This window comes from Akebia trifoliata, chromosome 12, assembly GCF_017979445.1.
Source record: "Akebia trifoliata isolate Shusen 1 chromosome 12, ASM1797944v1, whole genome shotgun sequence".
Taxonomy (NCBI): domain Eukaryota; kingdom Viridiplantae; phylum Streptophyta; class Magnoliopsida; order Ranunculales; family Lardizabalaceae; genus Akebia; species Akebia trifoliata.
In genome coordinates, this window is record NC_141386.1 from 36856001 (window position 1) to 36872735 (window position 16735).

Below are 16735 nucleotides of genomic sequence, written 5' to 3' on the forward strand. Positions count from 1 at the left end.
CTATTACTTATTGTCAATCATTTACTTAATTTCTTGGTTAAATCTTCAATTCGTGTGTTGAATATGATGAAATTACAAATTAGCTACACTAGTCATTTTAATTTCTAGAACATGTTTTTTTCAGTGAATTCTTCTCTTTATGATCAACGAATTTGCTGACAAAAAAATAATGATTTTGATATATTAATGATCTCACTGGTAATTTGTTAGTGAATTCGTTTACTATAAAAGTGACGAATTCACTGGAAAAATATGTTTTGGGAATTAAAATGAATAATGTATAAAATTGGAATTTTGTCATAAGTTGTACAAGTTTTAAGAAATATCTCTAGTTTGGAGTGTAATAATTAAAAGTTGGGTGCCAATAGAAGCTCTCATTTATTTTTAGATTAGAGAGTTTATATTGCCACAAAAACTTTTCTTATCACACACCAACCAGTTGAAGAAATTATAGATAGACTAATGATAAATTGATGTGGGGATGATGTGGCATGTGCACAGGACCACAGATCTTTTTTCTTATGTATCCCGAAGAAAATATTTGCGCGTCAGTATATCATGACACTTATAAATAACACACCAAAAATCATGATATAGACACTCTCATAAATAATAAGTTGACATTGCCCTACTGTATTTGTAACTCCCCCAAACAAATGATGATGGGAAATCATGGTTTAGAAACTCATAAATCAGGATTCGAAAACTCATCTAAGACAGATAACAAAGGCCAATCATGCTGGTATCAGAAGCCAACAAGCAAGATAGTCAATGTCGATCATCCATCATGTTGGTTCGTTTGAGATCTAAGATTACTCATCCAAACATTTTGAAAATATTTGTCTATGAATTAACTAAGTTTTATATCTTTTATATCAAATAATTAATTTTAATATTCAGTTATTGAGTATCCACCAATCTACTTTATAATAATAATAAAAATATTATATAGCTTAATAAATAATTTTAAATCCATTTAAATGGTTTAACTTATCTTAAATGAGTTTTCAACCAGACAAATCTATCTCAGTGGTAGGAGAAGAGAAGAAACACCATGTTTTAAAACCATGTGTGACATGCATGGTTTTAAATCTCATCCAAGACCAAGACGACTCGTCCGATACGTCTCGATATCGTCCACCAATATCAGACAGATAGACAAGTCAATATACTAGACGAGACTTAAAACTCAGGTTCATTTTTCTCATTGTTGAATGAGACGTCTCAAACGTATCAGAAAACTCATCTGAGATGACTCGATCTTGTTCACAGACGGGACAAGACGAGATGTCAAAATGAGTTTAAAACCATTGTGACACGACTCCACCATTTAACCAATATTATAACTAAGATGAAGATGCTTTCTTTCTATTTCGTAAGAAGGTTTGCTTAATGGGTTGAAAGAAAAGGGAAAGACACTCAATGAGGGAGGTTGGGTAGAAGGCCTTGGTCAAAAATTCACAAAGTGGACATGGCTTTTTTTGGATCCTTCAAATGAAAAACAACTTCGGACAAAGTTAGTATGAACAAATATGTGGGAAAAGATGATTTATAGTTTGCAAAGCAAAACTTAGATGTTCAAAAATATGGAAAGCGATGGAGAGAATAATGCATCACACTATGAAACCTACTTAAAGTATCTAGTGGTGCAAGGCAACGGGTCATCTCTTCTACAATATAACTGGATTGATGAGGGTCATCTAATCTAGTTAATTGACTCCCACTAGTCTCGCAAGGTATTGTTGATGTCAGTGTTAAAGCCCCCACGTCGTTAAGGACTTAGGATTTCTTTGGGTTAAATATCTGTTGGGTCACTCCACTTGATACCAATTGATTTTAGGTTGGAATCTAAGATGGTATAAAAGCCCATGGGACGTCTGCTGTCTATAGGCCCGTCTGTTGGTTCGTCTGTCCACGTGCCAGGCCTTTGTTCTGTTTTAGTTCGGCATGGACATGTGGGTGGGTGTAAAGTCCCACATCGATTAACAACTCAGGGTTTTTGTGAGTTAAATATCTGTTTGAACAGTAGGTTGAAATCTGAGTGTCAAAAGCTATTTGTGATGGTAGATGAAATCTAAATAAAATCTGAGAAGCTTTGGGTGAAGATGGCAATTATAGATTATAAATATGCTTTATAGCAAAAGATAGAATAGTATGGTAACCTTCTTCAAAAATGTAATTACGTCCAACTCGGTATGGATTGAATTACATAGGAACTTAGAAAATGTAACATAGTTTTTTACCAATAGATGAGGTCAGAAATAAAAAATCATTTGCGAGCTCAAAACCCAAGTCTACAATATATGGGATGAATTACAAGAAATATTGAATCAATTAGTAAGCACAATTAATGTAATCCCAAACCCAAAATATCATATTCTATCATACAACAAACATCCCACTCTCAGATTGTGCATTTGATGAACAATACCCACCGAGACCTTAATCTAAATCCCCTTATTTTTTAAATGAAACTAGGCAGGGGCAGGGGCTGGTTGAACCAAACATGGATAGCACATCCATAGGGGAACCAGGTCAAGGAAGAATTCCACATGGGGGTAAGAATATAAAACCGATTCAAAGATGGTATTCTTGTCTCTAATGCTGTGTTTGGATTGAGAGAAATTGAGAGAAGAGAAGAGAAAATAAATGACTTACTCTCCATTTCTCTTGTTTGGATTTTTGAGTGGAGAGAGAAGAGAAAAGAAGTAGAAATAAGAGGAAAGAAATAGAGAGAAACCTTTTAAAATATTTTATAATTCCAACTCTACCCTTAGATCACTGTTAATATATATATTTTTATTTAATTAAAAAATAAATAAAAAATGTATCATTTTAAACATCTCACCATGTTCTTGACCCAAGTCGGCATTTACATTTAAGACATTGCCCAAGAGTCTTACCAATACTGCACATTTCAAACTTTCTCTAATAAGAACAATAAGTGGTGAATATATATATTTTTATTTAATTAAAAAATAAATAAAAAATGTATCATTTTAAACATCTCACCATGTTCTTGACCCAAGTCGGCATTTACATTTAAGACATTGCCCAAGAGTCTTACCAATACTGCACATTTCAAACTTTCTCTAATAAGAACAATAAGTGGTGATCGTGTTATTGATTTGGACATATGTCTCTTAATCCAAAAAGTCTTAGTTCAAACAGTACTCTTCTTAATATTTCCTTTTCGGTGTTCACTACTCTCTTAATTGATTTTCAGATCAGTACCATACATCCAACCATGCATCTTATTGATAGGTTTTTTTACGTGGCATATAATTTCTGAGAGAGGAATAAATTGTACATGAGAATCTCACTTTCTTTTTTCTCTTTATTTTTCAAACAGTTCATTAATGTACATGAGAATCTCACTTTCTTTTTTCTTTTCTCTTTTTTTTCAAACAGTTTCACTAATGTAGAGTTGACCCGTGGAATGAAAGGAATATGATCCATCTACCACACTATAAATCTTTAGGATAAGGTTTTGATGTTGTTTACTAATGCCTCATTGTACCAAAACCATACAAAGGAGGTTTGATCCTACCATATATCTACCCAAAAGAATAAAATTATCTGTACTTTTTTTCTTATTACTTGAGATAGTGATACTTGAGAAGAAAACATGCGTGGAAACTAACTTAGATTTTAATTTTGAAAAATAAAGAAGAAAATAAATAAAGATTTGGATTGCCTAAGTTCTCAAATTTATTGATTCTTGGACATTACAAGTAACTCCAACGGAACTGTCCATATATAATCACTAGGCATTTCATTATAGAGGGTCATTTTGGATATTCAAAGGTATACACTCCAATCTTATTATCTAAAATAATTCTCCATAAACGTTCAGCTAATGGTCATCTTCATTTGTCGTCCAGAGGTAGAGAGAGAATCAAGGAGGTTTGATCCTACCATATATCTACCCAAAAGAATAAAATTATCTGTACTTTTTTTCTTATTACTTGAGATAGTGATACTTGAGAAGAAACATGCGTGGAAACTAACTTAGATTTTATTTTGAAAAATAAAGAAGAAAATAAATAAAGATTTGGATTGCCTAAGTTCTCAAATTTATTGATTCTTGGACATTACAAGTAACTCCAACGGAACTGTCCATATATAATCACTAGGCATTTCATTATAGAGGGTCATTTGGATATTCAAAGGTATACACTCCAATCTTATTATCTAAAATAATTCTCCATAAACGTTCAGCTAATGGTCATCTTCATTTGTCGTCCAGAGGTAGAGAGAGAATCTCACTCTCTTCTTTACCAATTAAAAAGGTTTCTCTCTAAATATTGAGAATAGAGAATCAGATGCAAAGTGTGTTGGAGTTCCTTTTGGCTCTCCAAAATGACTGTTGGAGGGGATGCAGAGCCCGAGCTATAATGCGTTGGAGTTGCTCTAAAATCATCTTATTTTGTAATTGCAAAAGCTCTATTATTATTTCAATTAAAAGTACCATTTTTATCCTTTTAATTTAATTATCACAATAAAATCGGTAAACGCGTACAAGTAGTCCCATTGCGTAAGTTGACACTTCGACATCTTAGACATTTCATTTTTTTAGTTAATTTCTTAATCACCATCTAATTCACCCACCGACCAAAATTTCCAAACTCCTAGCTATAAATGTATAATCTCTTCTCTCTTCGTGCCTTCATTAACCCATTCACAGGTTTTCTCTTCCCCCCCAGCTAGCTAGCTAAGCTAACTTGTAATTCTCCATGGGTGATCACTCTTTCATTGGCATTAAAGTGCCAAAGTTTGTAGCAGAGCTACTGAACCTATTAGTCCATGTCAAGTGCATGGTTATGGTGGCACTCTCATCTCACTTGGCTTTGCTCCATCCATTGTATCTTCCTTGGGAGCATCAGGTTCGTAACGTTATAAGGGTGAACCTCCCTAGCCTTCTCCGGAATTGGTTCCTGTCCCAGTGACAATGAATCCTATTATGTTGGAACTCATCAAGAAGAGAGTTCCCGTAGTAATGTTTGGTGACTTTCTTGATAGACACGGAGAATGTGATGAGCAGGTATGTGCCACGTGCTTGAGCCACTTGGAGAGAAGCCATGAGATGAGAGAGGTATCAAATTGTTGCCATGTGTTTCATAGAGGGTGCTTGGGTGTTTCATAGAGAGTACTTGGATAAGTGGGGCAGATATCAATGTCAGATAACATGTCCATGTTGAGCCAAGCTATCGCCATTTCAAGGAGGAGATCCATGGATGGTGGAGAAGATGTACTACCATTATGGTGAGGATTGGTGATGATGTATATCAATTAATCTTCTCTCAAGCATTAACGTGGGGGGTCAGATAACACAAAGTAAATTCATAATTAAGCTTTCAATATTCTTAACTAATTATCTTATTGAGTTTCATTATTCCCCGGAGTAGCTGTTGAACAATGTATGTGGCATCGTCATCACATAAGTTTTATGAATCTATCAACCAATCTCATGAATGATTATAAAATTCGAATGCGTGGATAAACTTTTACATCCAAGATCTAATAATTCTGTGAATATTGAATGAGTGGGGTTCTTTTCATATTTTTTTGGGGCTATACTTATTGTGGTTGCATCAATATGTCAATCCTTGTAAAAGTTCAAATGATCCTTCCAAAACCTTGGTTTTTTATTTTTTTACCTTTCGAATAAATAAGAAAGAACAAAATTTTGTTTTGTATGTATCACTCGGTTTGATCTTATAGCAAACTGGTTATATGTGTTGCCTTTCTAATTTTGATCTCAACTTGATGGCTCTGCTTAGGGACCTCAATTGGGAAAGAATTGAGTTTCAATATTTAAAACTTAAGTAGTCTATATACTGTTTCAATCAGAAAGAAGGTTGAGGGCCAACAAAAAGCCTTAATACACCTCAACATGTATAGTTGGATAAAGAAAGACTGAACATTAATATTATAAATAGAATATATCTATCAAATGAACTCAAACTCAATCACTATCGATTGAAGCAAACACACATGTACTTCTAGTCCATGTCGAGTGATCCATCGAGCATAGTGCTTGTTTGTGGAATAACTTGCCAGGAAAGTGGACTTCCATGCATCAGAAGGTCTAAGTCTTGAGATTAGATGAGCTGATATTTCAAGGGAATTTTACCAAGTCTTAATTTCATCAGATTCCTTGTTCTCAGTCTGAACTCAGAACCATTCTGGGTGTGTATGAAGCTTCATGGATTATCTTGCCAAAATTTTCTCTTTGACCATTGTTTTCTCTTATAGACTGCTGAAAAATGACCTTAAATGCCTTACAACCTCTATAAACCTGTGATTTTTTCTTCTCAAACATGTCATCTTCAAGCTCCGCAGCTTCTATGAAAAATTTTTTTAATCTATTAAACTCTATCTTCTTCGGCTGATGCTCTAGCAAATTTTGCAATTTCTACCAAAAAGAAGAGTGAATTTATAGATAGACAGGGACATACCTAGTATGAAAAACAAAAAGTTTAGGCTCCAAAACTGAACATTAAAAATCCAAAAGATCCATAATTCCATACTACTTGTAGAGGTGATTTCGAGTTTACCTCTGACAACTCTGCTCTTTCGTTTCGCTCTGCACTTTCTGCTTCCTCCATTGAATGGATATGGTGTTACCTGTCAAAAGTCCTCCAACGATCAAATTAGTTCTTGTGAAAGACAATAATGGACTCTTATGCTCTCTATTTTCGAACCCCTTCCCTCCTCTATTTATAAATCTTCCTAGAGATCTTCTCAGATAAGGGTCCTTCATTTTTAAGGGAAGTTACTGAGAAGGGAAGACATTCGCGTTGATTATGCTATCCCTTCCTAAAATTCCTAGGATCTTCCCTACAATTAACGAATCTGAGTTGATTTGGTGGTAACCCACATTTCTACCCTACTCGGTTGGTTATACAGAGCAAAGTTGATGCTTGAGTTTTGCCCTTTAGTCGAGTTGGGTACCACAACTAAAATTGCTCAACTCTAATCTTCTGCCAAGTTTACTTTTGGACACGTGTAAGGTCCAGATGCTTCATCAATTTAACCCTCTGCACTACTACAGGGACTTTTCTAGCTTCTAGCTCTCCCTCAAAAAAAAAAAAAATACATAGATTTTATGAGGACGCTTTTTAGGGAATAGTACAGTTTTTTCTTGGAAGTCCCTATCATCTCAACCATTTTTTGGAAGTCCCTGATGCATCCTTACAGGTGATTAATAGCTCAAAAGGTAGACCACGATAAGGATTTTCTAATCTACGCTGTTGGGATTTGAGGAAAAAAGTAAATTTCTTCTTGAAGAGTAATTCCTAGGGTTACACATTTTTCTAGGGGTACATTTCTTTTGAGAAACCCTAACATCCTAACGGTCATGTTGATGGATTGAGGCTCACATTTTCTCAAAAGGAAAGAAGATTAAAAAAAGACTTTTCTAATCTCAACCCACATTTGAGGCTCTCCGTCAACAAAACTCTCATATAAGAACGAAAAAACAGATTTTTTGGAGATCATTTTCAACCTTTAAGGGATTGATACATTTTTTCTTAGGAATCCCTAACATCCCAATGGTGATGTTGTCAGAGAGCCTCAATTGTGGATTGAGGCTGGCATTTTCGATTAAAAATGGTAAAAAAGGGAAAACACTAGCCTCAACCATCCTTATCAAATAGATGATTGAAATGCTTAGGAGTTTCGAGAAAGATGTATACTTAAAAAAAATTGTTCTAATCCCTAGAAGTACCACCACGAATCTCTAGGAAGACTGTGTTGTTTTCTCTAATATTATCTCAAGTATCTATTTGACAGAGAGCCTCAACAGTAGGTTAAGACTCTCAATCAAACACAATTAGGCTCGGAGGAAAAATAAAAATATTCTAGAAATCAATTAAAATCTTGTAGGGATCGATTAGTACAATTTTTTTTTTTTCCTAGGGATACATTTTCTTGTGAATTCCTTGTTATGTATGTTCTCCGATCTAAATGTGCCACGTAGACATTAGGGTATTGTACTGGATGGCGAGTCTTTAGTAATTGGCCCTATTTCAGTGGGTGGTGAAAGCAAGTGAGAGTAACAAAAACGAAGTACTACTCCATAATAATTAAAGTCATATTGGGGCCGGGGATATTTCAAGATTCTTATTTCTTAGCGAAGAAAGCTGGTGATTTCACGCGCTCTATTTTTTTCTTCTTGTTCCTTTCTAGTTTCTACTTTTAAATGGGAACATCTCATCATCATCTTCAACTCCTTTTTTATCTCATATATAGAAGTAGTACACAAAAAATCACCCAAAATAATACTACCACATGATTTTAAAACTTGTTTTGAGGTCTCGTTTCGTCCATGAACGAGACTGATTCATCTCGGACGATTTTTCCGATACGTTTGAGTTGTTTCATTCAACAATGAGAAAAAATCAACTGTGATTTTAAGTCCCATCCGATACGTTTGACTTATCTATCCGTCTCGTCCCTGGACGATACCAAGACATATCGGGTGAGTCGCCTCGGCCTCCGATGAGATTTAAAAGCATGACTACCACACTTATCTCAGCCGGTCATCATGCCTCTAACATCTTTTGAGGCTAGCAATAGTTTTTTTTTTTTTTTTTTTTCAAGCACCAACATCATCTGTAAAAGAAGGAAATTCCATTAAGGAAATTAACACAAGGTAGGACTAGGAGGTGTTCAATCAAACACGTCTTGGTATAGCTTTCAGTCCAATCTTTCATTTGTATTAAATATCATACATAGACTGATTGATAGGCACTCTATTTTAGTTACAAATCACAAAAGAGAGGAAATTTATTTTAAAAGAAAAAAAAAAAAAAACAAATAAATAGAGAGAGACTCACTTACTACTTACTACTAATTACCTAGTAGAAGCTAAGCATATTGGTGGTGGTGGTGGTGGTGGTGGTGTTGAAAATTGAAATTTCATACAGTAGTAGAACAACGACTTCCTTTCTTGGAACTCAAGGGACTCGATACAACGTTGGGGAAAGCCATGAAGGTAACACAATCGACGTTGAGATGATATCGACCAGAGACCCATGTCCCCACCTTCCATCGGAGCCTTCCATTCATCTTCAGAGATAGAACAAGTGTACCAGTGGTCTGATCACGTGCCACTTCGTAACCGAAGTAGGATGGAATGGGGAGTCGGTTTCCAATTAAGGAAGCCGTCAAAAGATTACTATCTTGATGGCCTTGATAGAAAGGTGGAAGAGAAACTTCACTAGTGATCTGTTGAGCCTTGTACGAGGCGTAAACTTGGAGCTGGTCGTAGTAAATACCAACTTTCTGATTTGGGTTCTTGGAGTATAGAGTGATCTGTATGGAGGAGTCCAGTTGGTGAGGATCAGAGAGATTGAGTTGGTATATATTAGCCTCTTTGAGGTAGAACTCTGGCTTGGAGGGGTGTAGGAGAAGCCATATAAGGAGGATTAAGGAGAGAATAGAGAAAAGGAAGGAAGAAAAGGTATAGAATAGCCTCTTGTAAATCTTTTTTAGATTCAATCCGTGGTTGGCGCAGTGTTTGGGAGATTTCTCGTCGAGTAGAGACATTTGCAAGTATAAGAGAGACTGAGAAATAGTAGAGGTAGGTAGGAGAAGAAAGCAAAGCTAATTAGCAAGGCTAAGGAAGCAGAGGTGATGATGGGCTTTAAATAATTGCATGCACATTGTACAATCACAAAGCTGCAATTATTTAGGTCTACTACTTTTGACCGGCAGCTCTCATAGTGGGCTTGGGGGAACGTGTTTGGTTTGTGAGATAACTTACCTGCTAACTTTCCCAACGCACCTCAAGTTCTATAATGGGGTGGACCCACAAAATCATGTATTTTGGACCGTTCAATCTGTGGACAACCGAGTTTTGATAGGGCATGAGCCCAAAACCTGAATGATGATTATTCGACTCTGTTGGATTGTAGATCATGTATATGGTACGAGTCCTGAAAATATGACTCGCTAGGTGTCATACTCAATCGACTCCCTGATTTTGACATGTTTGGGACCGTAGATCTGTACATTCAAGATACACAAATTCCTTGGGATACATTTTTAAAGGAAAGTGCAATCATATATCCCAAGGTGTATAGATCTGTGATTCTTGAACTTGTCATGTCAGGGTGTCAATTGAATATGCCACCTAGCGAGCGAGTCATATTATCACGACTCATACCTTATTTAGCAACAACAAAGAAAAAAATCATGTATATCTTACATATAATTCAATTTATGTGATAAAAAAGTTACTCATAGTCAAAATCCAAATATTCTATTTGAGTTGTATTTTTTGATGCCTCTATGACATATGCTCCTTGACGTGGTATGGACTAGAATCACAGATCTTTTTTTCTTTGGATACACAACTGCTCATTCACATAAAGATATCATGTCAGGGGGTTTATGGAAGCATATGCCACGGGGGAGGGGTGTCAGAAAATCATTATTCATTCTATTTTGCACAATTACACTAGAAAGTTAAAAAAGCCAGATAGTGAACGTTATGGGTGGAGGATTTAAACTCTCTTCCCACAAAAATTAAATGAGATATTTTAGACTTTAGTTCTTTGGATTGTGACCTCCCAGGCATGCATTGAGGTATAGGAGGTGGGTTTCAATCCTCCACTCTAGGTTTATAAGATCCCAAAATTTTTGCTTACATAATCCACCAATCACATGCGCCTGTGTGTGTATAGAATGACATCCCCAATTTACAAAATTACATTCGTTGGGCTTGATGTGGCACACTTTAGGGAGTGTGTGAGCACTGTGACAAGAAATTCTGTGAGCAAAAACTACTCACTATTTAAGTTAAAAACTGAAATTGTCATATTATTTAGAAAAGATTACATAATGGATTCTGTTGTAGGGACTTATTTCTAAATTCACCTTAATTTTTCAGTAGTACTTTAACAATTCAATTGGTAAAATCATTATTTCTTAATGAACCCTCACCAATATAAAATGTCACTCAAAATTCCAATCTCAACAATTCAAATTCAACCATCAGGATTGTCTATTTATTATATAAAATATATAAGGTTGTAAAAGGTTAATATCGATCAAAGGTCAACCTCAACATTTGCATTGAAAAGGAGTGAGAGGGCATTAAAATAATCCCAACTAGGCTATAAAGTTAACGCCCAGAACTCTATGGGTATTTAGAAAGAAATCTTTTCATCAACGTTTGTTAAGTAATTTACCAATTATTTATATAGACAAGGGTTTGTTATCCAAGTGCATCAAATATATCAAAAATATGTATAAGAAAGTGCACCAAATAGATCAAAATATTAGCATTTTAGATGATTAATGTTTTTTCTTCTAGATGGTGGTGACAGATTAAAAGTAACTGTAATGGACATCTATATAGCAAGCCTGTTAGATAAGCATTTTAGTATTTACATACAATGATACATGCATGGGCGTATTCAGGGATATCTATTATATACTGGAGATCCAGAATCTATCACTTTTAGAATAATTGAGTAGAAGAAAGTCGAGCACCTCAACCTCAGCCTCAGGGATAAGAGTGGCCCAATATATATATATATATATATATATATATATATATATATGTGTGTGTGTCATATGAGAGAAGAGAAGAGGTTTGAAATAGCTTTTTTCTTTTTTTCTCAACTCAGACCCACCACCACTAGCTTTATTTAACAAAACAGAGATGGATACTTTGAAGACGATTTCTAAGTGAAAAAAATATAATAAAATAGTGGTGTACCCATTTACTGTAGTTCTAGTTTATACGATTTTGAAAGTTGTAGGGTCCTGTCTTTTATATATTTATTTTGCTATGCACACTAAAGGCAGAAAGAAACAAAACATGGAGAATCTGTAAAAACACTTTTTGGAAGCTCATGAGTATCATCCATCATCGACTTTGAAGCCCTCTTCTCTCTCTCTCACACACACACACAGACTCTTGAGTCTTTTTATCAGTTAGTTGCTTTTTAAGAATTTAAGTTACGAAAAGTTGAAGTGGGTTTGTCTTTCTAGAGAAACTCGTGATCGGCTCTTAATTACTAAATTATTAATTAAGAGATAAATTCTGGCTTTTGATCTTTTGTGGTAAACCGAAGGATCCTACCTACGTGTAAACAGTAAGTTACACATCATTCTTGGGTCCACCTTGGAGATTTACTAAGCCAACAAGCCATCACTTGTAACCATAATATCTAAAGTCCGACGGCTGAAAAAAATTTAAAAATTTTTAAGATACCCTCCTCGCAACATGACACATGAATTGTATTTATTTCACACCCCTACGTTTTATCAATATTTGGGATACCTCCTTGGAGGAGACACAACTTCTAATCCAAACGATATGGTTTTTACCGAAATTTTTCAGAAAGTTTTTTCAGGATCTAAGTATCAGTAATTAGACACTATGAATTGTGGGTGTCATCCATGACCATGCACCCCTTCATGTGGATACAGTTGTGCACCGATGGTGGGACGCCTCACTAGTACACAGTACACCCACTGTTCTCTTTTAGGAAAGCTATGGGACCCTCCTTTTTAGGATCTATTGCAGTCTGTTAGGTTTGAAACCAGGGGTTTACTTTTTAGACATTTGTATTATAAAGCCCTCCAATCAGGGAAGAAAGTTGCTCCACACCAAACCCTTAATCGACCACCACTTGTCTCACTGATTGCTCATCATCTCATTAACGTATCTCTCCTTTTCTCCTTTTCTTTCATTGTTGAGAGATTTACCAGGCTGACCTCTCTATCGTAATTTTATTACAAAAAACCCCCTTATTTTGTCCAGTTTGTTACCTCAACAAATCTTACTTTATGAATAACGTTACAATGACTAATTTAATAAAATTTCAAATCTTATTAAGAGTCGTTGGGCCAACACGGATTATCAAATTAACAATCCAAAGATAGATTTTTTTTTAGATTTCATAAAAAAAACCAAGATTCAAAAGAAAAAAAAAATTAAAAAATAAATCTCTTTTGAGATTGATCGTGATGATGAAAATAGATGACAATCGAACTCTCAAATTTAAAATTAAAATACAATAATAAAAATTAATTTTTTTATAAAAAAATCTTAAAATTTATCTCTTATGACTCCCTTGTAGCATTGGATCACGTTTTTTGATGTCACACATTGATGTATTCAGAATCCACTCCAAGGTATTTTAAGTACCAAAATAATCCCATAAATTTAAATTTTATAATGTCAATCCCTATTTCAAGATTTACTCGATAACAAACTTGATCAAGTGAGGTTTGATAGGTAATAAATTTCATAAAATAAAATTTTCTTAGAGTTGTCAGAACTCCGAGGGAGTTTTTTAATAAAAATGCAAAACTTTGAATCCATCGGGTAAATCTCTCTTTTTAGTTTTCTCCTCCTTTTTATTATTATTTTAGTCCCATGGGTGGGATCCATCTGTCCTAAAAGAATCTAAAGAAAGAAAAGATCCTAGACTTTTTATTTGAACTGTTTTTTAAAAGAAAATATATGGTACTTCCGTCCGCCACACGACCATCTCATATGTTTATCCATCCTTGCTGTTCATTTTCATTTGTAGGGTCGCCCTCTTACTTAGTAGGGCTGTAGCTAGCACAAAGATTTTAGAAATCAGATCTTAACTTAAATATCGAAGAAAGATCTAAAACCTAATGCATTAGATGCTTGGTAGTATCAGATCAGTGATACTTACTAGAGGTGCAACTTGGTCTTGTTCAAATTGAGAACCGAATCAAATCAATAATTTTGAGGTGATTTGATTTGGTTTGGGTTGGAACAAGTTGCGATTCGACTCAAAATTATAAAAATGGAGAACCGATTAATTTAATTCAATTCTAGGATCAAACTTGTATAGAATTAAATTAAATTGAGAACTGAACCCTTATATAATAAATAAATATATATGTATATAATAATTATTATGAATTATTTTAGGAGTTAAGACATAGAGTAGTGATCTTTTATGGATAGACTTGTGATTTATTGTATAAAATTTTATATATTTTTTTTCATTAAAAAGTATTACTTACAATATATAGAATATTGTCAATCCGTCGAATCGAATCGAACTGACTTTTAATTTGATTTGGATTGGTTTGGTTCTAATAGAATTTCGTTCGATTATGATTCTTATTTAGTGGAACTTACTTATGTTGGTTTGGTTCCAATTTGACCTCAAATTGAATCCAAATTGCACCACTAATACTTACCAAGTTAATTTAACCAATGAAAAGTCCAATTGATAGGGAAAAAATTTGCTCACAGAATCTGGGATTCACCAATCACATGAGTCCACTTATATTGAATGGCATCTTCAATTTACATTATTACCGTCATTAAGTTTGATGAAGCGCTAGAGAATCTGTCAGCACTGTAACTAGAAATTTCATGAGTAAGAAATTGTTGCGTCTAGATCCCAAGTCACATAGTAAAACTTGATTATCGAAAACATTCCCTTCTAACATCAAATAAATCAATCTCAACAATCAAAACCTAAGAGTGTGTTGTAAAACAAATGTAAGTAATAATAAAGAAAATAGATAAATGAACACAGCCACAACACAAGATATATGCGATTCACCTACAATGATGGGGTTACATCCACGGCCAAACTGACAAGTAGAAATACACTACTCAAGGAAGAAATCACAAGTATGAAAATTTATACTTACCTCCAACTCTCTGATGAAATTCATCAAATCTTTACACTCAACTCTAATAAGAATCCAAACAAAAAATCGATCTCACTCCCGTTATCACAAACCCACAATAACAATGTGTAAATCATTCTCAAATATCTTGAGCTTCTAAGTTTTACAAGAGAAGAAAAATACATACATAGAAACTCAATACTTCCTCACACTCTCAACAAAAGAGAATCATTTTTAAGAACAATAACTATCATCTAGGGACCCATTTTATTTCTCATAAGTTAATGAAATGAGTCCTGATAAAATGACTCGTCAAGTGGCATACTCAATTGACTCACTGATGTGCACAAGTTTGAAGATTGTAGATCTTTCCATTTGAGGATACACTTTTTTATGGGGAAGTGCAATCATGTATCCTGAGGCAAAAAGATCTACGAATTCGAACTTGTCACGTTAGTAAGTTGATTGAGTACATTACTTGACAAGTCATTTTATCACGACTCTAAAAAAAAGGATCATATCCAAGATACCCCAACATAAGTGAAAAAATCCATCAACCTCAAAAAACAAAAGAAGGTGACGATTTTATATCACCAAATCCTACATAAATCAATCCAATAGATGAGTAAAAAGTTTCGTGGTTTGCATATCAAAGGTAAAAGGCGGCATCGTCTACAGTGCTAGGACACCAATTTATATGTTTTATTGATTCAACAACAGACCTTAATGGCCTCAGACACGGTTGTCAGGACGCAGAACATGTTTATATATCATACAACAGATAATAATTGATAAAAGACTAATAAATTGGTGGCTCATTACTATGTACTTTTCTCATTAATCCTACTTTTAGCAAGAGAAATTCAGCTGCTAGTGGAATCTGTTTTATGTCAATCAAAAAGCATAGTTAAATTAATAGGCAACTATTAGGTGCATTTAGTTTGAATCTCTCCACACCTATGATGTTAAAGACTCCTATCCTACGACTTTGTCTGACGTACAGTCCAAACATTGACAACTGGTATAGAAATAATTACTTGATTTTAGGCTACCTTCTATATGGGGGCAATAAGCTAAACATTCAAAGCAATATGATCCTCGAATTTATTTTTTTTGATTGAAAGGTGGGTGCCCGTATGTAACAAATGTTGGGTCAAGCAGCACATGATATGACTTGCCATGTGTTTGTGTAGTAAACCATCGTCATGTTGCATAGATTGTTGAACAATCCAAGTAAAATGATATATCATTCTATAGTCAATTTCAAGTACAATGATCTACCATATTATTGATTATAAAACAGGAGACACTATTTGAAGAGAGAACTTTCCTAAACATCTCTCAAATTAACTTTAATCTTTTTCTCGGATCAAATTATTAAAGGAAGTGTCTCAACCATACTAATTCACAAAACATGACTATACTAGACCTTTGCACTGGATCTAGTAATAACTATCTATTCCTTACCTTTTCATATGATAAGATTATCTTCAAAGAAATACAATACCTAGTGGTGGATCCTCTATAGAAGTAGAAGAACCAATTCAATCTGCATACATATACCCTTACATCTTCATTTTCCTTTATCACTATTCCTTTCATTGTCCCTATTTGACTCAAAGATGATTCAACAACCACATCAATTGGTTTAGGTTGAAACTTAAGTCCACTTCACCTTATGATCATCATGTGTGAGATACCAGTTTGAGAAGTTTGGACATTTAGCATACGAATGGAGTAAAATAAAACTACATAATTGTCCTACCCACAAAGTCAATATTTCAAAATTGTGACACCAACTGGTGTTTTCCGGGGATCTAGACAGAGCTATCATTAGATCTATGGGGCATTTTGTAAAACCAACGAAAAACAATTCCTTGATGTCTGAGAATGAAGATGACACAAGACACATTTCCTTCCAAAATTATGTAATTAGCGTACAATCTAAGCAAAGCCAGAATTGATTCAGAGACCTTCAGTATCCAACAAACAATGCTTATGACTAGAAAACTGCTTACCCAAAAAAACACTGCACCGCATACCATACCATACCATACCAACCAACCTTTCAGTAATATTAAGAAAC

General features: G+C 34.5%; 1 protein-coding gene across 1 annotated transcript; it reads right to left on the reverse strand.

The window, feature by feature from the left end:
* Nucleotides 1-8672: 8672 nt before the first annotated feature.
* LOC147390036 (NDR1/HIN1-like protein 26) lies at nucleotides 8673-9661 on the reverse strand. Its single transcript, XM_086418802.1, has one exon. It carries the CDS (start codon nucleotides 9553-9555, stop codon nucleotides 8926-8928), a length of 630 nt encoding a protein of 209 aa, XP_086274928.1. The 5' UTR covers nucleotides 9556-9661; the 3' UTR covers nucleotides 8673-8925.
* Between the last annotated feature and the right edge of the window lie 7074 nt (nucleotides 9662-16735).